Source organism: Oncorhynchus mykiss, chromosome 3, assembly GCF_013265735.2.
Source record: "Oncorhynchus mykiss isolate Arlee chromosome 3, USDA_OmykA_1.1, whole genome shotgun sequence".
NCBI classification, from domain to species: Eukaryota; Metazoa; Chordata; class Actinopteri; order Salmoniformes; family Salmonidae; genus Oncorhynchus; species Oncorhynchus mykiss.
The window spans coordinates 56,424,424-56,451,384 of record NC_048567.1 but is presented as its reverse complement, the minus strand read 5'-3'; the positions used below and the strand labels follow the sequence as shown (position 1 = coordinate 56,451,384).

General features: G+C 43.6%; 1 protein-coding gene and 1 long non-coding RNA gene across 2 annotated transcripts in view; both read right to left on the bottom strand.

The window, feature by feature from the left end:
• Positions 1 to 10,435: 10,435 nt before the first annotated feature.
• On the bottom strand, positions 10,436 to 11,519 carry LOC110505355. Its single transcript, XR_002470740.2, has 3 exons — positions 11,232 to 11,519; positions 10,897 to 11,139; positions 10,436 to 10,763 (listed from the first exon to the last, which is right to left on the bottom strand). It is a non-coding gene; the product is annotated as an uncharacterized LOC110505355 (long non-coding RNA).
• A 4,939-nt stretch (positions 11,520 to 16,458) lies between these two features.
• The window catches only part of itgb5 (integrin, beta 5), a 96,899-nt gene continuing 86,396 nt past the window's right edge, over positions 16,459 to 26,961 (bottom strand). Inside the window, exons 14-15 of the mRNA XM_036974695.1 lie at positions 24,197 to 24,363; positions 16,459 to 18,245 (exon numbers count right to left, since the gene is read on the bottom strand). Of these exons, the coding sequence (XP_036830590.1) occupies positions 18,150 to 18,245; positions 24,197 to 24,363 (263 nt within the window). The 3' untranslated portion in view covers positions 16,459 to 18,149. The remainder of the gene's footprint in view (positions 18,246 to 24,196; positions 24,364 to 26,961) is intronic.

The following is a 26,961-nucleotide window of genomic DNA, read 5'->3' as shown; positions in this document are numbered from 1 at the left end:
CTGAACTGGTTCCAGACAAGTTACAAGAAATGAGCTGAACCTTCTCAATTCCCCCAAGTGTCTCTTCCATTTACACCCACACATGGAAACTCTGGCTCAGACACAGTAATTGCCATATTGGTTACTGTCGAAATTTTAAAGGACTTTGATCATCGTTATATATGACATACAGAAACCGGCGCCTCTTATAGGCCTATGTACAAGCAACCAAGCAGCCACAATTACTCGCAGCTTAGGCAATAAAGTTGAATGGTAAATGATCTGCCCTGTTTACATTTTTCATTGAATTGTGTGTTTTGTAACAGTTTGCCTTCAAAATTGAAAGGATCAGTACTTGTATGTGTTATCCTCAAACACAGAATCGCAGCGATAACATGTTATTAAAGTGTTGTAATTACATGGTTATTATAAGATCATATTAATTTGAGACAAAAAAAACCTTTAGGTCTTAGTTTCCAGATGTTTTCAACAGGCAGAAATCCTACTAAGGTTGGTCTCTATGCAATATGAAACTGAGGAGCTGGTCTCGCTTTGCCAGACATCACACTGTATATTCTTTAGAGACTGAGAGGCTTGAGAAGACACTTAAACATCTGGGGGTGGGGCTACTTGAGAGTCAACTCTGACCCCAGTTGAGGGATTTGGATCCTTTGGTACAAGTAGGGCGGTGGTAAGGGCATGGTAAGTTGTCTGACCACTGCTGTACTCAATGGTGTAAAGTACTTAAGTAAAAATACTTTAAAGTACTAATGAAGTCTGTTTTTGGGGTATCTCTACTTTACTATTTATATTTTTGACAACTTTTACTTTCACTCCACTACATTCCTAAAGAAAATAATGGACTTTTTACTCCATACATTTTTCCTGACACCTAAAAGTACTTGCTACCTTTTGAATGCTTAGCAGGACAGGAAACGGGTACAATTCACACACTTATCAAGAGAACATGGTCATCCCTACTGCCTCTAATCTGGTGGATTCACGAAACACAAATGCTTGATTTGTAAATTATTTCTGAGTGTTGGAGTGTGCCCCTGGCTATCCGTAAATTTAAAAAACTAGAAAATAATGTTGTCTGGTTTTCTTAATATAAAACATATGAAATTATTTATATATTTACATATACTTTTGATACTTACACCAAATACTTTTAGACTTGTATTCAAGTAGAATTTTGCTTGGTGATTTTGAATTTTACTTGAGTCATTTTCTATCAAGGTATCTTTACTTTTACTCAAGTATGATAATTGGGTACTACAATTTCCCCCGGTGCTTGCCCTCACTATACTTTCCCACAGTCCCCAATGTCCTTTAAATGTCAGTATTTTAACCGTGTTAAAACTATACCCACCCTCCATTCCTACTAATACACACACAGGGACAGCTTTTTATATACTTGTTCATTCTCTCATTCTCTCACTATGTCATCTGGTGCTACTTTGGGTCATAAGACAAATGCAGTGGTCTCTTATGTATATCTGCAGTATGTACTGTATGGTACATGCAGTCTGTGGTAAACAGTTTATGTAACTGTATTATAATTACAGCCTCCCACACGCTCTGGTAATTGGGTGTGTGTGACAATTATACTGTACAATATTTACATCTCACTACATGTCAAACACATTCTAGGCTTGTGTTCTTTTCACCATCCGGACTCCCTCTGGCAGGGCCCGTGCAGCCATTGTTTACTATAGCCCAGTAAAGCCACGACAACATGAAACACAGGAGGTCGGGTGTAGAAGAGAGAGGGATAAGGGAGTCTTTGTTTGCAGGCTGCTTTTACTGTGTTGCAGCTCCATGACTTAACATCCTGCCGTCGTGTGCCAAACTGGTGGTGGTGCGCTCTCTCTTTCTCTCTCTAACCTTTTCTCTGTTGGTTCATAACACACAGTCTGCAGCTGGACGCATACCTGGGTTCAAATAGTATTTGTTTTCTTTCAAATACTTTGAATGTTTGATTCAGCCTGCTAGAATGCCTGGTGGGACTATCCATTTGGTTCCATTGTGCCAGTAAAGCTGAAATGAGCGCATCTTAAGTATTTGAATGAAAACAAATGTTATTTGAACCCAGGACCGAAGACCATATGGCATGTGGACAGTGAGTTAAACATACAGAATCCTTTCCCTATAGCATATTATTAACCCTCTGGGTTTGCCATCCCTGATGAGAACATGGGGGATACTGTAGCTAAAGACTCATCTGCCATATTGTGGTTTTTCCAAGAGAGGAGTTCAACAGAAAGTCAGCAGCAACTTGTCTTTTGACAGATTAAATTCCTTTTAACACATGTATAATAATACATCTGTGTCACATTCGTCGTATAGAGGAGACCAAGGCGCAGCGTGATGTACATTCTTCTTTAATAAAAGGAAGAACACTAAACAAACAACAAAATTACCGTGACGCTATAACGACCGAGTGCTGACACATAGACAATAACCCACGAAATACCCATGGAATATGGCTACCTAAATATGGTCCCCAATCAGAGACAACGATAAACAGCTGCCTCTGATTGAGAACCAATCCAGGCAACCATAGACATAAAAACACCTAGACCAGGAACAACCCCATAAAACATACAAAAACCATAGACAGGAAAAAAACACACATATCACCCTCATCACACCCTGACCTAACCAAAATAATAAAGAAAACAAAGAATACTAAGGTCAGGGCGTGACAATCTGTAACACTGCCAGTGGCAGACGTTTAGAGTCGATGTCCGTGCACCCGCAAAAATCTAATAAGCATAATAAAAGAATCCCCATAAAAATCTGTCAGTTTAAGCTAGAGATATGTTATTTGCATTGGATGTGTCTCAATCCACTATTTTTTTTATTTCACCTTTATTTAACCAGGTAGGCTAGTTGAGAACAAGTTCTCATTTGCAACTGCAACCTGGCCAAGATAAAGCATAGCAGTGTGAACAGACAACAACACAGAGTTGCACATGGACAAACAATAAACAAGTCAATAACATAGTAGGAAAAAAATAATCTATATACATTGTGTGCAAAAGACATGAGGAGGTAGGCAATAAATAGGCCACAGGAGTGAATAATTACAATTTAGCAGATTAACACTGGAGTGATAAATGATCAGATGAACACGTGCAGGTAGAGATACTGGTGTGCAAAAGAGCAGAAAAGTAAATAAAATAAAAACAGTATGGGGATGAGGTAGGTAAATTGGGTGGGCTATATACCGATGGAGAGCTGCAGCGATTGGTTAGCTGCTCAGATAGCAGATGTTTAAATTTGGTGAGGGAGATAAAAAGTGAGATTTTTGCAATTCGTTCCAGTCGCAGGCAGCAGAGAACTGGAAGGAAAGGCGGCCAAATTAGGTTTTGGCTTTAGGGATGATCAGTGAGATACACCTGCTGGAGCGCGTGCTACGGGTGGGTGTTGACATCGTGACCAGTGAACTGAGATAAGGCGGAGCTTTACCTAGACTTGTAGATGACCTGGAGCCAGTGGGTCTGGCGACGAACATGTAGCGAGGGTCAGCCGACTAGAGCATACATGTCGCAGTGGTGGGTGGTATAAGGTGCTTTAGTAACAAAACGGATGGCACTGTGATAAACTGCATCCAGTTTGCTGAGTAGAGTATTGGAAGCTATTTTGTAGATGACATCGCCGAAGTCGAGGATCGGTAGGATAGTCAGTTTTACTAGGGTAAGTTTTGCGGCGTGAGTGAAGGAGGCTTTGTTGCGAAATAGAAAGCCGACTCTAGATTTGATTTTGGATTGGAGATGTTTGATATGAGTCTGGAAGGAGAGTTTACAGTCTAGCCAGACACCTAGGTACTTATAGATGTCCACATATTCTAGATCGGAACCATCCAGGGTGGTGATGCTAGTCGGGCGTGCGGGTGCAGGCAGCGAACGGTTGAAAAGCATGCATTTGGTTTTACTAGCGTTTAAGAGCAGTTGGAGGCCATGGAAGGAGTGTTGTATGGCATTGAAGCTCGTTTGGAGGTTAGATAGCACAGTGTCCAAGGAAGGGCCAGAAGTATACAGAATGGTGTCGTCTGCGTAGAGGTGGATCAGGGAATCGCCCACGGCAAAGGCAACATCATTGATATATACAGAGAAAAGAGTCTGCCCGAGATTTGAACCCTGCGGTACCCCCATAGAGACTGCCAGAGGACCGGACAACATTCCCTCCAATTTGACACACTGAACTCTGTCTGCAAAGTAGTTGGTGAACCAGGCAAGGCAGTCATTTGAAAAAACCGAGGCTACTGAGTCTGCCGATAAGAATATGGTGATTGACAGAGTCGAAAGCCTTGGCCAGGTCGATGAAGACGGCTGCACAGTACTGTCTTTTATCGATGGCGGTTATGATATTGTTTAGTACCTTGAGCGTGGCTGAGGTGCACCCGTGACCGGCTCGGAAACCGGATTGCACAGCGGAGAAGGTACGGTGGGATTCGAGATGGTCAGTGATCTGTTGGTTGACTTGGCTTTCAAAGACCTTAGATAGGCAGGGCAGGATGGATTTAGGTCTGTAACAGTTTGGGTCCAGGGTGTCTTCCCCTTTGAAGAGGGGGATGACCGTGGCACCTTTCCAATCCTTGGGGATCTCAGATGATACGAAGGAGAGTTTGAACAGGCTGGTAATAGGGGTTGCGACAATGGCGGCAGACAGTTTCAGAAAGTTAGGGTCCGGATTGTCAAGCTCAGCTGATTTGTATGGGTCCAGGTTTTGCAGCTCTTTCAGAACATCTGCTATCTGGATTTGGGTAAAGGAGAAGCTGGGGAGGCGTGGGCGAGTAGCTGCGGGGGGGGGGGGGGGGAGCTGTTGGCTGAGGTTGGAGTATTTCTGGAGAGATTCATTTTTAAAATTAGAAGTTCGAACTGTTTGGGCATAGACCTGGGAAGCACGACAGAACTATATCGTACCTCTGCATCTGCGGTGAAAGGTGACAGAGCTAGAGCCGTGTTTGTTAGACCATGAGATCCCGAAAATAGTTTTTTTTTGTCATAAAATAGTCTGTAGCGTTGCGTTTGGCCTACAAATTCTATTGCTCTATGTTTTGCTCTACAACCCCCACAAGCGTCTTGGGTCTGAAGTCAATAAACTGATCTGTCACAGGTCAGGTTTTCTCCCTTGAGTGTGCTACTTGAGGTTGCCACTGGAGAGCTGCCTTTGGTTACTTCTAGTATCCAAGCAGCAATCAGACATTTGTTTCAATTGGCAAAGCTTCACCCAGGAGATGAGGGTTTTGATCACCCCATCAGTGGCAGGAATGCTGCTCAAAGACTCATTGTGCTTCGGCAGTGCAGCCGGAGCGTAGCTGATTACGCTGTTGACTTTCGGACGCTCGTCGCTGAGAGTGGTTGGAATATAGAGGCACTTCAATCAGTCTTTCTGAACGGACTACGCGAGGCCCTCAAGTACGAACTGGCTTCCCGGGACAACCCTGACACTCTGGAGGAGCTTACCATTCTGGCCATCTGGGTTGACAACCGGCTTCAAGGGGTTCCGAGTTGGTTCCAGTGTTTTGGGCCTCGCTGAGGGAGTCGATTCTTCATTTGTTCCACTGCCGTATGCTGGGCCTGCTTGTCCTGTACCCTGTCAGGGTTCTTCATATCCTTCAGAGGAACCGAGGCACCAGACTTTCCTCTCTGGAGAGTCAGATACAGTCTCCTGAGGACCTGCTCATCTGGAGACTTCCTATCCTCCTGTTCCTCTGGCTGGGAATGACAAGCCTGACCTTTCCCGCATACCTCGTGATTACTGGGATTTGGGTCAGGTCTTCAGCAAACAAAGAGCCAGAAAACTATCTCCTCACAGGCCCTACAATTGTGCCATCAACCTCCTGTACGGGACCACTCCTCCGAGAGGAGGGCTGTATTCTCTCTCAGGTCCAGAGACTGCAGCCATGAACAGTTATATTGAGGAGGCGTGGCGGCTGATTTTCATCGGCCGCCCACTTCACCTGCAGGAGCGGGTATCGATTACCCGGGTTTAAATAACATTACCATCAAGAACCGTTACCCCCCTTCCTCTTATGTCATCAGATTTTGAGAGACTCCAGGGAGCTACGGTTCTCTATGAATCGGATTAGGGAACGCGTACAATCTGGTGCGCTTCAGACAGGGAGACGAGTGGAAGACATGTCCAACATGTCTGCCAGGTTCTTCAAAGACTCCTCGCTCAACACTTGTTCGTGAAGCTGAAAAAGTGTGTGTTTCACGTCCCTCAGATCTCCTTCCTGGGGTACATCATGTCTCAGGACTGTGTACTGATGGACTCCCAAAAGGTAGGAGCGGTGGTCAACTGGTCGCGACCAGGCATGGTCAAGCAAGTTCAGTGTTTTTGGGGTTTTGCTAATTTCTACCTGAGATTTGTGAGAAACTTTAGTGCTGTGGCGGAGCCATTGACAACACTCACCAAGGGCTCGGCTGGGCATGTATGCTGGACCACTGCTGCTGAGAAGGCGTTCCAGGATCTGAAACGTTGGTTTTCTTCTGCACCCATTCTCGTTCATGCAGATCCTTCTCTTCCCTTCGTGGTAGAGGTGGATGCCTCTGACGTTGGCTTGGGGGTGGTTCTGTCTCAGCGCTCGGCGAAAGACCAAAAGCTTCATCCCTGTGCTAAATGCCTCAACCCCCGAAAGGCTCACTGGGCTCTCTTCTTCACTTGGTTCAGATTCACGTTATCTTATCGTCCGGGGTCTAAGAATGTGAAGCCGGATGCCCTTTCTTGCCAGTTCCCCAGCTTCAGTGAGGAGCGCCTGCTTGAACCCATCATCCCCAGGTCGCTCATCCTCGGGCCGGTGTCCTGGGCTATAGAGACTGTAATGAGGAAGGCGCAAGGTAGGGAGGCAGTTCCAGACGGCTGTCCACCTAACACACTTCTTGTTCCTTTTGGGGCACGGTCCAAGGTACTTCAGTGGTATCACTCATCGAGTCTCACCTCACACCCTGGAGGGCAGCGAACGCTAGAATTTTTGAGGAGGTGGTTTTGGTTGCCCTCGGCCGAGGCGGACACTCTGACCTTTGTGGCTGCCTGTCCTACGTGTCTGGAACAAGACTCCTTGTCAGCAACCTCTGGGGCTTCTTCATGCACTGCCAACAACTTCTCAACCCTGGTCCCATCTCTCCATGGATTTCATCATGGGCCTTCCATCCTCAGAGGGACTCACGGTCATTCTGGTCATTGTGGACCTATTTTCCAAGGCGGTACATTTCATTCCGCTGCCCAAGCTTCCATCTGCCTGTGAGACTGCTCAGCTACTCATTCAGCATGTTTTCCACCTTCACAGACTTCCTCTGGACATAGTCTCGGGGCCCCCAGTTTGCCTCCAGATTTTGGAGGGCATTCTGTACTCTTCTGGGGTCATCAGCCAGTCTGTCCTCAGGTTATCACCCTCAGTCCAACGGTCAAACTGAGTGTGTAAACCAAGATATGGAGACCGCCTTTACGATGCTGTGTGTCCACCAACCCCGCCACTTGGAGTCAGCACCTTCCCTGGGAGGAGTATACACACAACTCTCCAGTGTTCCTCCACTGGCTTGTCACCATTCCAGGTGTTGTACCAGCCCCCCCTGTTTCCAGATTAGGAGATTGAAGTGATGGTTCCGTCATCTCATTGCCGCCGGACCTGGAAGAGGGCTCGGTCAGCGCTCCTGAGGTCCTCAGCTTGGGTTCAACGACAGGCCAACCGTCATCGCCACCCGAGTCCCCTCCTGCGTCCAGGCCAGATGGTCTGGTTGTCTACTAGGGACCTGCCTCTATCTGCCTCTGGAATCTAGGAAGTTGGCTCCCCTGTACGTTGGGCTATTCAAGGTTCTACAGTGCTTTAATCCAGTGGCCTATCGCCTTCGTCTTCCCTGGTCCATGAGGGTTCATCCCACCTTCCACATCTCCAGACTCAAGCCTGTGCAGTTCAGTCCTCTGGTTCCGGCCACTCGGCCTCCACCTCCGTCTCGCATGATTGCAGGACAGCCAGCCTACATTGTGCGACGTAACCTCTCCAGTCATCAGTTCCGGTGAGGGACACAGTATCTCGTGGACTGGGAAGGTTACAGGCCTGAGGAACGTTCTTGGGTTCCGGCCTGGCACATTGTGGACCCCGGACTCATTCGGGACTTCCGTCGACGTTCAACTACCCCTGGTGGACCATCGGGAGCCGTTCCTTGAGGGCGGGGGTGGAGGGGGGGATGACTATTTAGGTTCCTCTGTGTACTGGGCCAGTTGCTCAGGTCTCATTATTTATTTAGAGTTCTCGTGTGCCCTTATGTTGTTGTTTTGCTATGAAGACCTTAAGTAAATACTCTAAAATAACATCAAATTGCCTAGAAGGCCAGCATCCTGGAATCGCCTCTTTAATGTTGACGTTGAGACTGGTGTTTTGCGGGTACTATTTAATGAAGCTGCCAGTTTGGAACTTGTGAGGCATCTGTTTGTAAAACTAGACACTCTAATGTACTTGTCCTCTTGCTCAGTTGTGCACTGGGGCCTCCCACTCCTCTTTCTATTCTGGTTAGTGCCAGTTTGCGCTGTTCTGTGAAGAGAGTAGTACACAGCGTTGTACGAGATCTTCAGTTTCATGGCAATTTCTCACATGGAATAGCCTTCATTTCTCAGAACAAGAATAGACTGATGAGTTTCAGAAGAAAGTCCTTTGTTTCTGGCCATTTTGAGCCTGTAATCAAACCCACAAATGCTGATGCTCCAGAAACTCAACTAGTCTAACGAAGGACAGTTTTTTTATTGCTTCTTTAATCAGTTGTCAGCTGTGCTAACATAATTGAAAAAGGGTTTTCTGATTATCAATTAGCCTTTTTAAAATGATAAACTTGGATTAGCTAACACAACGTGCCATTGGAACACAGGAGTGATGGTTGCTGATGATGGGCCTCTGTACGCCTATGTAGATATTCCATTACAAATCAGTCGTTTCCAGCTACAATAGTCGTTTACAACATTAACAATGTCTACACTGTATTTCTGATCAATTTCATGTTATTATTATTTATTTGTATTTTTTATTTTACCCCCTTTTCTCGGTATCCAATTGTTTGTAATTACTATCTTGTCTCATCCCTACAACTCCCGTGCGGGCTCGGGAGAGACGAAGGTCGAAAGCCATGCGTCCTCCGAAACACAACCCAACCAAGCCGCACTGCTTCTTAACACAGCGCGCATCCAACCCGGAAGCCAGCCGCACCAATGTGTCGGAGGAAACACCGTGCACCTGGCGACCTTGGTTAGCTTGCACTGCGCCCGGCCCGCCACAGGAGGCGCTGGTGCGCGATGAGACAAGTATTTCATATGTACAAAGAAAATGCATTGGAGATGATATCTTTGCTTGAGCCTAGACTTTCCTCTCTGTCTCAAAGAGGAAGGCCTTTACCCAATTCTCTCCAAGTTCTGATCACTTTGAGGATTTTGGAATCTGGAATCTTTCATCGTGAAACTGATGATTTGTGTTGTGCCAGTGAAGCAACTGTTTGTAGAGTAGTTCAAAGTCTGCAGGGCCATTTGTGAACTGAGGAGTCTTTACATCAAGTTTCCTGATGCTGCTGGCCAAGCCAACTGTAAAGTCTGCAGGGCCATTTGTGAACTGAGGAGTCTTTACATCAAGTTTCCTGATGCTGCTGCTGGCCAAGCCAACTATAAAGTGCAATTCTATGAATATGGGCACTTCCCAGGAGTGATTGGCTGTATAGATGGATGTCATGTTCCCATCAAGTGTCCATCAACTCCTTATGTTGAGGAGTCTACAGGAACCATAAGAACTGGTTTTCCATCAATGTTCAGGGTGTATGCACTCCTAATTTAGAGTTTTCATACATTGTTGCCCGTTGGAAAGGTGCAACTCACGATTCAAGGATTTTTCTCACCTCTTCATTGTGTGCTCAGTTTCAAAGAGGACAACATAGTGGACTACTACTTGGTGATAGAGGATATGGTCAAAGTAACTTTTTATTCACTCCATACATAAATCCCACAACAGCTGAGCAGCAAAGATACAACACAGCTCATATCCGCACGAGAGGTGGTGGTTGAGCCTATGTTTGGAGTATGGAAAAATAGATTCCAATATTTACGCAATACACGTCGTTTCAAGCCAAGAAGATGCTACAAGGTGATCATTGCTACAGCAGTGCTGCACAACTACCTGAAGCGGCATTGCTGTCCTCCAATGGAAGATCAGGATCAAGCAGATGTGCCCATGGCGGAGGCAGGCAATGACCAAAGAGGACTTGCACACAGAGTTGCTTTCACATTGCAGGACTTCAACTAGATGAGATACATTTAAATATGGAATGTATTCATTATGGCTTAATTTTGCTTTGATAATGTTGGTTCTGTACAAAATTCAAATAGTGTGCAGCAAAATTAAGTGAGTGACTAAATCAAAGCTGGTTTAAAATATAGTTTGTGGTGATTAAAATACTCTCACTCATGAATATCCAAATGACAAAACATTTATTTTTTACATATCATATTGTTCACCATGGCTGGTAATCACAATTGTCTTATCTTTTTTGGATCACACTGCTCTCTTCCGACTTCATATCCAATTCAACCTGTAGAATTCTTATTTTCATTTCATGTTCTTCCTTCAGCTATTTCATTTTATGCTCATGAAATTCTCTGGCTAACTTCTCATGCATGGTCATCTTTTTTGTTCTCTGCTGAAAGGTGGTGGCAGCATCTTCTCTCAGGGATGCTATAGCAGATGGAGGGTACACACTCACTGTGCACTGGCTCTTCCAACCTGTTCAGATTCCCTTCCTCTGGAAAAAGAACACCGTTAGAAGCACAGATAAACTCATATGATCCTTAGAATGAAAGAAGAATAAAGATTGACAGACAATGGAATGTATTTACCAAAGGAAGTAACCAATTTCCTTTCTTTGGTATATGTACCATTTGTGCTCAGTTCTTCATCTGGACTGCCCAAATGGTCATCATCTGGTATACTATCCAGAGGTTGGTCATCATCTGGTATACCATCCAGAGGTTGCTGGTGCCCTTTTACTCCAGACAGCAAGTCACTCAATTCATCAGTCTTGTCTTTTTTTGGTGATCAACCAACCGGTAGTAAATCGCTCTCTTCTGATCTCTGCATTCTCTCTTTTTTAAAGCCAGTTTAAGATTATTCCACAGAGTCTATAAAAGGCAGATATCATACAATATAAGCAATGTCACAAAAATATGAATATGAGAAATGTGAAATATTGATAATAATGAAGATATCTCACCTGAAGTTGCTGTACTCTTCTTGTGTTTACATTTTCATCTGCATTGAATTCACTACAAATTGCAGCCCAACCACTATTTTAGTTTTAGTAGTGTTTTTTCATACTCACTAAAGTTTTTTCAACTAATTATTTTTGCCTCTGCCATTGTCTCAAGATTCACACCAGTAATGGTGTTTTCTATTCCAGTCCGGGTTTTATGAGCACCATTAGACCAACAGCATGTGCTCATACTTAACGTAATCAGGCTTAACCCAGGTGTTCTCATTTAGGTTTACTTACCTTACTCGAGGACTCCATAGTCTCTGACTAACTAAGCCAAGTTCATGAAAGCTACTTAAATGTCCTAGTTTAAATAGTACACATTAAGGCCTACTCATGGCTTAATCTAAACCCTGTCTGTGAGACCGGCCCATAGTTGAGTAGAGCCCCTCCCCTGGTTTAGACTACTAAGTTAACAAAAGTATCAAGCACTTACTACTACTTCACTCCATCCAGTAGATGGCAACAAAATACACTTTATATTAGAGTGTGGGGAGTCAGTCATTAGCCATTAGTTTACTCCAGAGATGTCATGTACTGTAATGTCCAGCATGTGGAGCCACATGATAACATATCTGCCTGCCTCACTGGAGAGGGCTACGGCATGGTTTTTGCATGGATAGTTTTACATCTATTCTTTATCATATCTGTTAGGTCGATCTACACCTGTCATTTCACTCCGAGGACATATAAGTGAATCTGATATGAACTAAGACACACATGGTCAGGATAATGCTACCTAACTCGGGTCAAAGGTTATGTTACCGCTGTGTTAGTTTAACTGGACCTGTTTGATTGTGTGTGTGTGTGTGTGTTTATTTGGGTGTATCTGCGTGCATGTGTGTCAACATCTATGAAGGTAGATGTAATTAATGTGATTTATCGCTCACATCTGGAATGATGCAGGCAGACAAACCAAGCATTCACAAGCAGGGGGACAATTCAAATTCACAAAATCATGACGTTCTGGTAAAATAATGTGCTTGTTATGGCTCACAGGGCCTTTGTGATGGATATTTGTTACATGCTTTGTTTAACACTACATCATAGTTGGCATGATGGGCCTGGGCATGGGAGCACAGCGGGATACGCATGGAAGCGTGTGGATGCCAATGGTGGGGACAGGAGCCCGGTGATGATTGACACACACTGCCTGCATGCGTGTTAAAACCTCCTGGTCCCTGTATTGTCTTTGGTACGGACATGGGAACTAGGCCATAGTTTACAGAGTATTTACATCACAAAGAGACGCTAATCCCTACTGAACAACACTTCTTACTGCAGAACCTTTTCCCCCTGGACCCTCCAAAGCTGTGAAAAAGAGAGAAAGCTAGCTATGCATGCTGCAACAGTTGCATGACCCTGTCAATGTTTAATTCCAGGAGAATGGGTTAATAAATTGGCTTAATTATATTATTACAGTAGCTTAGTTTGACTTCATGGGGGGGGTCTGACACTGTTTACAATGTGTCACATAATTGTTCATTGGGACGGGTCTAGAGAAAGGCCTGTGTGCTGCTGAAACGTCAACATAAAACCCTCAAATATATCCCTTTTTTTGTTTTGTTTCTATAGTACAGTATGAAGTTCTATAGTGGATAAGCTTTACTGTGAAGTGTTCATCTTCATCATTCTCTACACCCCTTAAACTGAACTCTGGACCTCAGCCAGTTCCACTGAGTTTTTTCATTGTTCCACTCTAATCAGGGACTGATTTAGACCTGGGACACCAGGTGTGTGCAATTAATTACCAGGTACAACAGAAAACCAGCAGGTGCCGGACCTCATAGGGTAAGAGTTGAATAACCCCCCTCTACAGCATCGATAGGACGTAAGTGTTTTAGGGCAAATCCAACTCATTCTGCGGAGGGCCGAGTGTCTGTGGGTTTTCGCTCCTCGCTTGTACTCGATTGATGAATTAAGGTCACTAATTAGTAATGATTTCCCCTCACCTGGTTGTCTATGTCTTAATTGAAAAGAAAAAACAAAAACCCAGACACTTGGCCCTCCCTGGACTGAGTTTGACACCTGTTTTAGGATAGTGACAACTATAAATCAAATCAAATTGATTGGTCACATACACATATTTAGCAGATGTTATTGCAGGTGTAGCGAAATGCTTGTGTTACTAGCTCCAACAGTGCAGTAGTCTCTAACAATTCACAACAATACACAGAAATCTAAAAGTAAAAGAATGGAATTAAGAAATATATAAATATTAGGATGAGCAATGTCAGAGTGGCATTGACCAAAACTCAGAATACAGTATATACATATGAAATGAGTAAAACAGTATGTAAACATTATTAAAGTGACCAGTGATTCCATGTCTATGTACATAGGGCAGCAGGCTCTAAGGTGCAGGGATGAGTAACTGGGTGGTTGTCGGCTAGTGATGGCTATTTAACAGTCTGATGGCCTTGAGATAGAAGCTGATGCACTTGTATTGACCTCGCCTTCTGGATGGTAGTGGGGTGAATAGGCCATGGCTCGGGTGGTTAATGTCCTTGATGATCTTTTTGGCCTTCCTGTGACATCGGGTGCTGTAGATGTCCTGGAGGGCAGGCAGTGTACCCCCGGTGATGCGTTGGGCAGACCGCACCACCCTCTGGAAAGACCTGCACTTGCAGGCGGTGCAGTTACCGTACCAGGCGGTGATATAGCTCGACAGCATGCTCTCAATTGTAAATCTGTAAAAGTTTGTGAGGGTCTTAGGGGCCAAGCCGAATTTCTTAAGCCTCCTGATGTTAGAAGCACTGACTGGATACATTAAAAAGGTGTTAGAATGGGAGAGAGTTGACTTTGTATCCGCTTTCCCCTTTTTTGATGATACATTATGACAGACAGTTGAGTTAGAGTTGTTATGTGGAATTTCCTCCCGAGGAATAAAATGGTAGTTAGTGTCTTGCTTTTGAGAAGCTTATTTAACATTCCTCTAATTCCAGTCGTGTCAGTTATTGACAATCACGGAGTGCAGTTTGCCTGGCCCCAACCAAACTGATGCATCACGTGGCCGGGGCCCCATGCTGTTAGTGCAGTTAGCAACAACAATGAAAATAGCACACACATCCAGATGGTAGATAGCTTGTGCTGCGAGTTGTCTTTTTGGCATCCAGTGTTTCAGTGCTCTCCCTCAGGCTGTAAGGATTACAGATGGTACTGGGTCATCTTGACACATCTGAGGTGAGACGGGAAGTGAAGAGGAGGAACAAGACAAAGAGTGGGAAGCTGGAAAGAGGATGTGTAGTCTAAAGCGAGTGAAAACATGAGAAAGAGGAAAGGGAGCAATACAGACAGCAGAGAAAGAAAAACGAAAGTGGGACATGTGTGAATAAAGAATAGAAACATGGTAGAAGTCTAAGGTCAGCTGACCAATGGAAGAAGCTTCAGGTTTGTCAAAGTGTGATGAGAGGTAAGGGAATGGGTGCATGGAAGACACACTTTCACACCACTAGTCTGCTACCCTCTTCCAAAATACACACACACACACACACAGATTTCCAAGCTTATCTACACTATTGTAGGAGCTCCCTCCCTGCTCACAATAACATTGGAAAATACATTTCAATTATGTAACTCTAAATCAACCCCCCCCGAGTGCCGTTTACATCTAACATCTGATCCAGCATGCATTTCCCAATCATGTGCACTGAGTGAATGGCATCTATCAGGAGTCACTGATGTATTGGTAATATCACCATTGACTTCTCTTTTCAATGACCCATTCATTGCCCCTAATTATACCCCTCCAGACCCACAGTCAGTCTACATCACACTCCGGGGCCAGCTCGATTGTGCTTAATTAAAGTATTGTGTTAACGAGGCTAGATTTCTGAAGCCTTCGCCGTTATTTTCTTTACTGTTCAACAAACAAGTGCACTGACCGTACTGGAAGTCCTTATAGCTTCCATTTTAACTATGCCCTGTGTCCCTGAGATAATAAACAAACACGCTAACCTACTTTTTCCCTACAGCTGAAACCTGGACTGAGGTTTGGCCCTGCCTCGCGGGGGATGAGGCCCCCACCAAAACACCGGGGGGGGGGGGGGGGGGGGGGGGGGGGGGGGGGATTTATGACATCACTTCAGGCTGAAATAACAGCCCCTCCAGTCCCATAGACATGTTCCATATCCCAGTGTTAGTTCCACCCCCTTCCCTGTATACTTGGGATCTTCCAAACTATGAAGTTAGCAGGGAAATAGAATGCATTTTCCAGCTCATGAGAAACATCAAGTTCTCGGAAAACTGAATAACAAATAGGGTGTACACATATTCCATGTGTTTATTGACATTACTTTGGGTTGTTAGTGCTTCTATGAGTCTTATTTGCAGTTCATTTCATCTCTGAAAAAAAATGCTGAATTTATGCAACTAATTTAGCAGCTAAAATACAAATCTGGGTTAGCTAGGGAGAGAAGCACATGGTGAGGGTTGTCATGGGCGACAGCAGAAACCAAGGTGTAAAGGGAGACAAGACCACCTTTCCTCTGTGTTTCTGTACGGGGGCAGTAGACTGCTACTTATTGGTTGAGAGTGAGAACAGATGCGTTTGAACACATGCACAGCTTCCCTGGCACCTGAGGTCTAAGCCAAAGACAGACCTCCAATTCATTCATGTCTCTCTTAACATTGTCACCCTCCAACACTCACAGTTAATTTCATTCATGTCTCTCTTAACCTTCAGTCACCCTCCAACACTCACAGTTAATTTCATTCATGTCTCTCTTAACATTCAGTCACCCTCCAACACTCACAGTTAATTTCATTCATGTCTCTCTTAACATTCAGTCACCCTCCAACACTCACAGTTAATTTCATTCATGTCTCTCTTAACATTCAGTCACCCTCCAACACTCACAGTTAATTTCATTCATGTCTCTCTTAACATTCAGTCACCCTCCAACACTCACAGTTAATTTCATTCATGTCTCTCTTAACATTCAGTCACCCTCCAACACTCACAGTTAATTTCATTCATGTCTCTCTTAACATTGTCACCCTCCAACACTGGCTGTTTATTTTTGTTATTTGGAAATGTGCTGCTGCTAGGAAGTATAGTTTCATGATTTATGCACAGGTGAAACCATGCATAGGTGAAACAAATAAAAGGTTGAGGATCCTGGACAGGGGTGGGGGAAAAATTGCAAGAGGGTCACCATGGGAGTAAAAGTCAAATAAATGGGATATATTTGCTTTTAAGTCATCCATTTATTGCTGTTTCGTGAATACCTGCTCTGTGTGCAGAATGACATATACACGCAGTAGTGTTGTAAATCTATTGGTTTCTAATGGTGAATTATCAATGCTGTACTTGAAAGGTCTGGGTTCATGCATTTCCTCACATGGTGCCAAGACACACAAGCAGATTGTTTTTATGTGATTCTTATTGCGTTTGGCACACACACATCAATAAAAGTTAGTGCGCACACTCTTTTCGTCCATCGTCTCTCACACTCTCTCGCGCCTAGCTCACCATCACAAAAAAGGCCATGGAACACATTTAATGAGAAGTATTCCCTCCCATCTCATACTGTAGCCCTTTCATAACTCCAGTGCCATGTTGTAGCCTGCTTCTTCCTGTTGGAATGGGTGAGGGAGAGAGTTATGTACCATGTCAACACAGCTTAGAGACGTTCCCTGTCTCTCCGCCCACCCACACTCACAGTGCAAGTAATGTAGCCATGACAGAGAGCAGGGTTATTGCAGTCATACTGAATAGTAGCCTGGTCCCAGATCCGTTTGTGCTGTATCCAAATGTATCTATTTGTTTGGCAATGACAATAGGTACTGACACAGCACAAACAATAGATCAAGACTAGAGAAAGAAGTGCATATGTAGTGTAACAACAATAATAGAAACACAATGAGAATAGATGGAGATTCCTAGTCACTTTGAGCCTCTCCTAATAATATCATCTGTGTGAAACAAGGGTAGGAAAACTATTGCTCTTTTAATGTTAGTACCATGACGCCAAAGTCCACAAAAAAATGTGATGTTATTATCTCATAAACCTGAAAATCTCCTGCTGATGTACATTAATTCATATTTCCATTTGTTATGAAGGAGGATGCATAGTGAGTGTCAGGATAGGCATTTTTAAGAGTAAAAAAGAAATATACATACAAATATAAGTCGATGCCTTGGCTGTCTGTACAATGTGTATTGCTGTTTATGTGAATGAGATGTTATGGTTTATGACAGCGTTTCCCAAATTTGGTCCTCGGAACCCCAAGTGGAACACATTTAGTATTTTTCCTTAACACTACACAGCTGATTCAAATTATCAAAGCTAGATAATTAGTTGATTATTTGAATCAGCTGTGTAATGCTAGGGCAAAAAACAAAAATGTGCACCCTTTAGGGTCGCGAGGACAGAGTTCGGGAAACCCTGGTTTGTGATGTGAAGTTGGCAATTTAACGCAAATTGTCAGTGACAGATAGGGTTTCATTGTTCTGTCTACATAGTTCATTCTGCTTATATAACATCCGCTTGTTAGCTAGAGAGATGACTCAGAGGAGCACAGATTATTGTCTCGGTCCTCTTTAAACAATTTCCAGACCAGGAGAATGTTGTTGCTTGTCCTCTGGGCTGTATTCTACTGACATCAGTAAATCATACAGAGCAGCCTAGAGCTTTAAGTCACATCTCATTACTTCATGGTAGTTGGTCACTTTGTTTCTCCTCAGTCAGAGAGAAAAAAAAGGCCACAGTCCCCAGAAACAATCCAGACTACTACTTTTACTTCTGTTTGTCATAAGTCCTTGGCAGATCAGATAGATGGTTAAGTTTATTTAATAATTTCCCACCCCTCCTGGGTTCTCTACTTGGACCGGTCCTGCCGTGCCCCCGCACCACCAGCACCCCCATGGGGAGGTGGTCAGTGGGCTGCTCCGTTGTAAGACTTGCCATACATAATGAAGTCTGTCTCTATTGGGTGGCTGGAGATGGGCTGCTTGTAGAGGGGGTTGGAGGCCTGGAGAGAGAGATGAAAGAGAGCGAGAGAGAGAAAAGGGGAGAGAGTAACAAAGTTTGAAAAATTGGTCAGTTCATCAACATGCACATGTTGAGGCATGTTTAAGCCACAGCCTCAGAATTTTGGGAACAGTCACAGTGTTCCAAACAGTTCTTCCACTAACTGACAGCTATGTGGTCCAACATGAGGTCTGATGGTTCAACACATTGTTTTTGTTCCAGCAGATGCTTCAAGTTAGGCTCTTCACACTGATCACATTTAAGTGGTCATATAGAGCATATCATACAGAGCTACCGCACAGAGCTTCGCAGCCAACTCCGAAGCTATGGTTGAAGACACGAACAAGTACAAGAATTCCCACTACGACCTCAACAGAGCCATCAAACAGGCACAATGACAATATAGGATCAAGGTGGAATCCTATTACACCGGCTCCGATGCTTGACGCATGGGATACAGTCCATAACAGATTACAAAAGGTGGATCTAGCCGTGATCTATCCAACAATGCCTCTCTACCAGAAAAAGACAATGCATTTTATGCACGCGTCAACAAAAACACCACAGAGCCGTGCACAAGGGCCCCCGCCGTCCCAGAGGACTTGGTGATCTCGCTCTCCGAGGCCGAAGTAAAGTTTTTAATCTGGTCAACACTTGCAAGGGGATGGGCCCAGACGGTATTCCAGGGTGCGTTCTCAGAGCATGTGCAGACCAGCTGGCAGGCATCTTCAATGTCATTTTCAACCTCTCCTTGTCACAGTCTGTAATCCTCATGTCTAAAGCTGACCACCATCATTCCTGATGGTTACTACCACCCTTTCCTGGTGCACTAACATCTGTAATCATGAAGTGCTTTGAAAGGCTGGTCATGGCACACAACACCATACCTTCATTTAACCAGGTAGGCTAGTTGAGAACACGCTCTCATTTACAACTGTGACACCTGGCCAAGATAAAGCAAAGCAGTGCGACACAAACAGAGTTACACATGGAATAAACAAACTTACAGTCAATAACACAATAGAAAAAAAAATCTATATACAGTGTGTGCAAATGGCGTAAGGAGGTAAGGCAATAAATAGGCCATAGTAGCGAAGTAATTACAATTTAGCAAATTAACACTGGAGTGATAAATGTGCAGATGATGTGCAAGTAGAAATACTGGTGTGCAAAACAGCAAAGATTAAATAAAAACAATATAGGGATGAGGTAGGTAGATTGGATGGGCTATTTACAGATAGGCTGTGTACAGATGCAGAGATCAGTAAGCTGCTCAAATAGCTGATGCTTAAAGTTAGTGAGGGAGATAAGTCTCCAACTTCAGCGATTTGTGCAATTCGTTCCAGTCATTGGCATCTACAGACGATGTAATCTCCACACTCCACACAGATGATGCACTCCACACTGCTCTCTCTCATCTGGAATACCTATATGAGAATGCTGTTCATCGACTACAGCTCAGCGTTCAACAACATAGTGGCCTCCAATCTCATCACCAAGTACGGGACCCTGGGACTGAACACCTGATTCCTGGAGTTCCTGACGGGACGCTCCCTGGTGGTGAAAATAGGCAACAACACCTCTGCCACGCTGACCCTCAAAACGTGGGGGCCCCCTAGAAGTGTGTGCTTAAGCCCCTCCTGTACTCCCTGTTTAATCCCTATGTGGCCGTGCACAACTCCAACTCCATCAAGTTTGCTGACAACATGACAGTGGTAGGCCTGATCACCAACGTCAATGAGACAGCCTACAAGGAGGTGGTCAGAACTGGCAGTGTGGTGCCAGGACAACCACCGCTCTCTCAACGTCAGCAAGACCAAGGAGCCGATAATGGACTACAGCAAACAGGCCCACCCCCCTCCACATCGACGGGGCCACGGTGGAGAGGGTCAAGAGCTTGAAGTTCCTGGGTGTCCACATCACTGAGGACTTAACATGGTCCTCTCATACCAGAACAGTCGTGAAGAAGGCACATCAACGCCTCTTCTCCCTCAGGAGGCTGAAACGATTTGGCATGGCCCCTCAGATCCTCAGGAAAATGTTACGCCATTGAGAGCATCCTGACTGGTTGTGTCGCAGTTTGGTATGGCAACGGTACCACTGCAAACGGAAGGCCCTACAGAGAGTGTTGCGGACGGCCAAGCGCATCACTGGGGGTGAGCTCCCAGCCATCCAGGACGTACATGCCAGGCGGTGTCTGACAAAGGTCCAAAAAATTGCCAAAGACTCCAGCTAGTGAGACATGAACTGTTCTCCATGCACCCGTCTGGCAGGCGGTACCAGTGCATCAAGGCTCAGATAAACAGACTCTTAAACAGCTTCTATCCCCTGACCACGAGACTGTTAAAAAACAAGTGCCATTTAAGTTTAAGTTTGATTCATTGAAACCGTAATACCAACTGGTTATATTATATTGTGGAACACAATCTTCAAAAAGATAGTAACCTCAGCAGTGGCGCTTGCTTGCAGAAGCCTATGGCTGTGCAATAGAATAGCATTGTTTTGTTAATTTAGCAGACAAGACAATCTTATTTCCCAAGCCCTTATCACAGACAAGACACCTATTTTGTAGTAAAAAAACATGTAATATAACAGAATACATTTCCAAATGAAAAAAAGTTACAAGTGCTAAGTGATGTGCATATCCTGTCTTGAACAGTTATTCTCAGTGGTCATTTGAAATGGGGCTCAATTTGGCGAGTTGAAAGACAATTGTTTCAGGGTTACAAACCTTTTCGATAGACAGACGTTCAATTTAGTTTATTCTGCCTATTCTTTGGAATTGAAAAAAATAAATATGCGCTGTCTTCATCGAACTAACGTCAATCCATATTTTCAGTGTGGAACCCGTCTATGTTTGGGGGGGGGGGGGGGGGGGGGGGGTTATAGCCTAGGATAACCAATTATAAGAACGTCACTAGCAGTTCGCAAAGTAGCTTAAGCGGGGGAAAAAACGGGACACAACTATCCCAAAACTGCCGCTCATTGATGGAATACATATTGTCCTACTTCAATCAACCAGTCCATTTTGAATGTGGGATAAAACTGTCATGATTTGTCAACGAATGTCGATTGTGTATCCCTCAGATACGTTTTTATAGGGATTTATTTTTGTAGGCCTAAAGGGAGCTTGTGTACACACTCACGACGCGTGTGTAGAGGGAGAGGTCAAACGCAATTGAGTGAGTGAGACACTTGGTTTCGTTTTTGTGGCGCCCCATAAATGAACATGTAGGCCTATGGAACACTAGACTCAAAGAAAACTAACGTAGTCTTCAAGACAAAAAAAATATAATAATTCAAAGCATATTCCACCAAATAGTTTTACAGTATTTGAAAAAAAAATGAATCTCTGGTTAAAGATAGTTGAGTCCGTCGAGATGTTATTTGAATTAACCTTTATTTAACTAGGCAAGTCAGTTAAGAACAAATTCTTATTAAAGACGGCTTAACCCGGCCAAACCCGGACAACGCTGGGCGGAGTCAAACGAGACTCATGCGCATCTCTACCTCCGACAGAATTGTTTTGTTTGAAGCGCTGTCAGTTTCAGCAATTTGATTTGAATAAAATTGGATTTGACCATGAGTGTTTAAAACTTGCATCAGATATGTATTCTGCTGAGACAACGAGGGTAAAAACTGCTTATTTGGTCAATATTACTTACCAAGCAAAGCAGAGCTGTTTTATCGACATATAAATATCCTATGCTTTTTCTATTTTGCGCATAGGCACATACGCTACATTGTAACTTTTTTATTTAACTGGCCAAGTCAGTTAAGAACATTATTATATTATATATAATATTACTAAGTTTTCATAACTGTGACCTTAATTGCCTAGCGTCTGTAAGCTGTTAGTGTCTTAACGACCGTTCCACAGGTGTATGTTCTTAATTGTTTATGGTTCATTGAACAAGCATGGGAAACAGAGTTAAAAACCTTTACAATGAAGATCTGTGAAGTTATTTAGATTTTTACAAATTATCTTTGAAAGACAGGGTCCTGAAAAAGGAACCTTTTTTTTAGTTGCTGAGTTTATATTATTAGTATTACTACATTGTTGGGAAATAGCTCTCAAGGTAAGAATATCACTCTACTGTTTTACACCCGTTGTATCCTGTGCACGTGGGGAATAAAACTTTGAAAAACATATTTGTTCCTTCCCCAGTTCACACATATGGCTTCAGTGTTATGATACATGGAAACTGTTCCAAAAGTACATTAGATGTCTTTCATCTCATTGTGGTATACAACAATACATTCCACAACTTGGCATTTCAAATGGGATGTGCTTATATCCTATCCTTCGCAGACATGCAAGTCTCATCACTTATATAGGCCTACTCTTGTCCCAGAACAGGCATCACAGCAATTCACACAGCCTTTCATTTGATAGATGGTGTAATAGTCCTCATTGACTCCCATATCAAATGTGGCTCAGTCACATATGAATTCAACCTGTTTATATGTGCAGTGCCTTCTGAAACTATTCATTGACTTGACTTATTCCACATTTTGTTGTGATACAGCCTGAATTCAAAATATATGTATTTTCTCACCCATTTATCTACACACAATACCCCCTAACGACAATGTGAAAACATGTTTTTAGATTTTTGTTGATAATTTATTGAAAATGAAATACAGATATATTTAATTCACATCAGTATTCACACCCCTGAATCAATGCATGGTAAAACCACACTATGCAGTGATTACAGCTGTGAGTCTGAGTAAGTCTCGAGCTTTGCACACCAGGATTGTACAATATTTGCCCATTATTCCTTTTCAAATTCTTCAAGCTCTGTTAAGTTGGTTGTTGATCATTGCTAGACACCCATTTTCAAGTCTTGCCATAGATTTAAGCTGATTTAAGTCAAAACTGGTGCTAGGCCACTCAGGAACATTCAATGTCGTCTTAGTAAGCAACACCAGTGCATATTTGGCCTTGTGTTTTAGGTTACTGTCCTGCTGAAAGGTGAATTAATCTCCCAGTGTCTGGTGGAAAGCAGAGTGAACCAGGTTTTCCTCTGGGATTTTGCCTGTGCTTAGATCTATTTAGTTTATTTTTATCCCCGCCCCCCAAAAAACTCCTAGTCCTTGCTGATGACAAGCAAACCCATAGCATGATGTAGCCACCACCATGCTTGAAAATATGAAGAGTTTGCCGTGATGTGTTGGATTTTACATAAAAAAAAACACTTTGCATTCAGGACATGAAGTTAATTGCTATGCAGCATTACTTTAGTGCCTTATTGCAAACAGAATGCATATTTTGGACTATTTTCATTATGTACATGCATCCTTTTCACTCTTGCCATTTAGGTTAGTTTTGTGGAGTAACTACAATCACTGCCATTAAACTCTTGAACTGTTTTAAAGTCACAATTGGCCTCCGGCAATGGAGTTAGGAAGGACGCCTGTATCTTTGTAGTGACTGGGTTTATTGATACACCATCCAAAGTGTAATTAATAATGCTCAAAGGGATAGTCAAGGTCTGCTTTCTTTTTTGCAAGGCATTGGAAAACACTCCCTGGTCTTTGTGGTTTAATTCTGTTTGAAATTCACTGTTTGACTGAGGGACCTTACAGATAATTAATTCTATGTGTGGGGTAGAGAGATGAGGTAGTCATATTTTTTAACATTTAAACACTATTAATGCACAAAGAGTTCATGCAACTTATGTGACTTGTTAAGCACATTTTTACTCCTGAACTTATTTAGGCTAGCCATAACAAAAGGGGTTGAATACTACTGACTCAACACATCTCTGCTTTTCACTTTTTATTCATTTGTAAACATTTCGAAAAACATAATTCCACTTTAACAGTGTGTAGGCCAGTGACATCAAAAATATTTATATTCAGGCTGTAACAACAAAATGTTGAATAAGTCAATTTTCTGAAGGCACTGTAAATCACTGTTATAAATAGGACAGTCATCCTCCTCACCATCTCGTAACGTGCGCGGCAGCGTGCGCTCTGGAAGCGGGCAAACTCCCGCCGGTCGTGCACGGTGATGACCAGCTTCCAGATGGCTAGCAGCACAATGCCCACCAGCAGGACACTTCCCACCACTGCCAGGAGGACCGTCATGGCATCCGGCGCTGCGCCACACTCTGGAGACAGGAGGGGAGAGAAACAAAGATTACTAAAAAGCAGATATACACAGGAACTAAGAAAATACACAAAGATATAGATAGGAGAAATATATAGAGACATATACACTGAACAAAAATATAAACACCATGGTCAAAGTGTTGGTCCCATGTTTCATGAGTTGAAATAAAAGATCACAGAAACGTTCCATACGCATAAAAGGCTTATTTCTCTCAAATGTTGTGCACAAATTGTTTACATCTCCATTAGTAAGCATTTCTCCTTTGCCAAGATAATCCAAGATTTTAAGGAATGTCCACCAGAGCTGTTTCCATAGAATAGAATGTTAATTTCTCTACCATTAGCCGCCATAAGAGTGGTCTATGGTGGAGGTGGAGTTATGGTATGTGCAGGCATAAAGTACAGACAACGAACACAATTGCATTTTATCGATGGCAATTTGAATGCAGTTACTGTGACGAGATACCGAGGCCCGTTGCCATGCATCCATGTTTCAGCATGATAATGCACACAATTCCTGGAAGCCAAAAATTGTCCCAGTTCTTGAATGAGCTGCATACTCACTCGACATGTCACCCATTGAGCATGTTTGGGATGCTCTGGATCCACAGGCCACAATCAACAGCCTCTATGCTAAAGAGATGTGTTGTGCGGCATTAGGCAAATGGTGGTCATACCAGATACTGACTGGTTCTCTGATCCACGCCCCTACTTTTTTTTTTAAAGGTATCTGTGAAAAACAGATGCATATCTGTATTCCCAGTCATGTGAAATCCATACATTCCTAGACAGTCCTAGTTAATGGATTAATTTAAATTGACTGATTTCCTTATATAAAATAACTCAGTAAAACCTATAAAATTGTTGTAAGGGGTCTGAGGATCTCATCTCGGTACCTAATGGCAGTCAGGCTACCTCTGGCGAGCACATGGAGGGCTGTGCGGCCCCCCCAAAGAAATGCCACCCCACACCATGACTGACCCACCGCCAAACCGGTCATGCTGGAGGATGTTGCAGGCAGCAGAACGTTCACCACGGCGTCTCCAGACTGTCACGTCTGTCACATGTGCTTAGTGTGAACCTGCTCTGGCAGTGCTCCTCCTGCTCCTCCTTGCACAAAAGGCGGAGGTAGCGGTCCTGCTGCTGGGTTGTTGCCCTCCTACGGCCTCCTCCACGTCTCCTGATGTACTGGCCTGTCTCCTGGTAGCGCCTCTATGCTCTGGACACTACGCTGACAGACACAGCAAACCTTCTTGCCACAGCTCGCATTGATGTGCCATCCTGGATGAGCTGTACTACCTGAGCCACTTGTGTGGGTTGTGGACTCCGTCTCATGCTACCACTAGAGTGAAAGCACCGCCAGCATTCAAAAGTGACCAAAACATCAGCCAGGAAGCATAGGAACTGAGAAGTGGTCTGTGGTCACCACCTGCAGAAACCCTCCTTTATTGGGGGTGTCTTTCTAATTGCCTATAATTTCCACCTGTTGTCTATTCCATTTGCACAACAGCATGTGAAATTTATTGTCAATCAGTGTTGCTTCCTAAGTGGACAGTTTGATTTCACAGAAGTGTGATTGACTTGGAGTTACATTGTGTTGTTTAAGTGTTCCCTTTATTTTTTTGAGCAGTATATATATATACAGTGCCTTGCGAAAGTATTCGGCCCCCTTGAACTTTGCGACCTTTTGCCACATTTCAGGCTTCAAACATAAAGATATAAAACTGTATTTTTTTGTGAAGAATCAACAACAAGTGGGACATAGTAGTCGCAGAGGTCCGTTAAAAGCGCAGAGAGCATCATGAAGAACAAGGAACACACCAGGCAGGTCCGAGATACTGTTGTGAAGAAGTTTAAAGCCGGATTTGGATACAAAAAGATTTCCCAAGCTTTAAACATCCCAAGGAGCACTGTGTAAGCGATAATATTGAAATGGAAGGAGTATCAGACCACTGCAAATCTACCAAGACCTGGCCGTCCCTCTAAACTTTCAGCTCATACAAGGAGAAGACTGATCAGAGATGCAGCCAAGAGGCCCATGATCACTCTGGATGAACTGCAGAGATCTACAGCTGAGGTGGGAGACTGTCCATAGGACAACAATCAGTCGTATATTGCACAAATCTGGCCTTTATGGAAGAGTGGCAAGAAGAAAGCCATTTCTTAAAGATATCCATAAAAAGTGTTGTTTAAAGTTTACCACAAGCCACCTGGGAGACACACCAAACATGTGGAAGAAGGTGCTCTGGTCAGATGAAAGCAAAATTGAACTTTTTGGCAACAATGCAAAACGTTATGTTTGGCGTAAAAGCAACACAGCTGAACACACCATCCCCACTGTCAAACATGGTGGTGGCAGCATCATGGTTTGGGCCTGCATTTCTTCAGCAGGGACAGGGAAGATGGTTAAAATTGATGGGAAGATGGATGGAGCCAAATACAGGACCATTCTGGAAGAAAACCTGATGGAGTCTGCAAAACACCTGAGACTGGGACGGAGATTTGTCTTCCAACAAGACAATGATCAAAAACATAAAGCAAAATCTACAATGGAATGGTTCAAAAATAAACATATCCAGGTGTTAGAATGGCCAAGT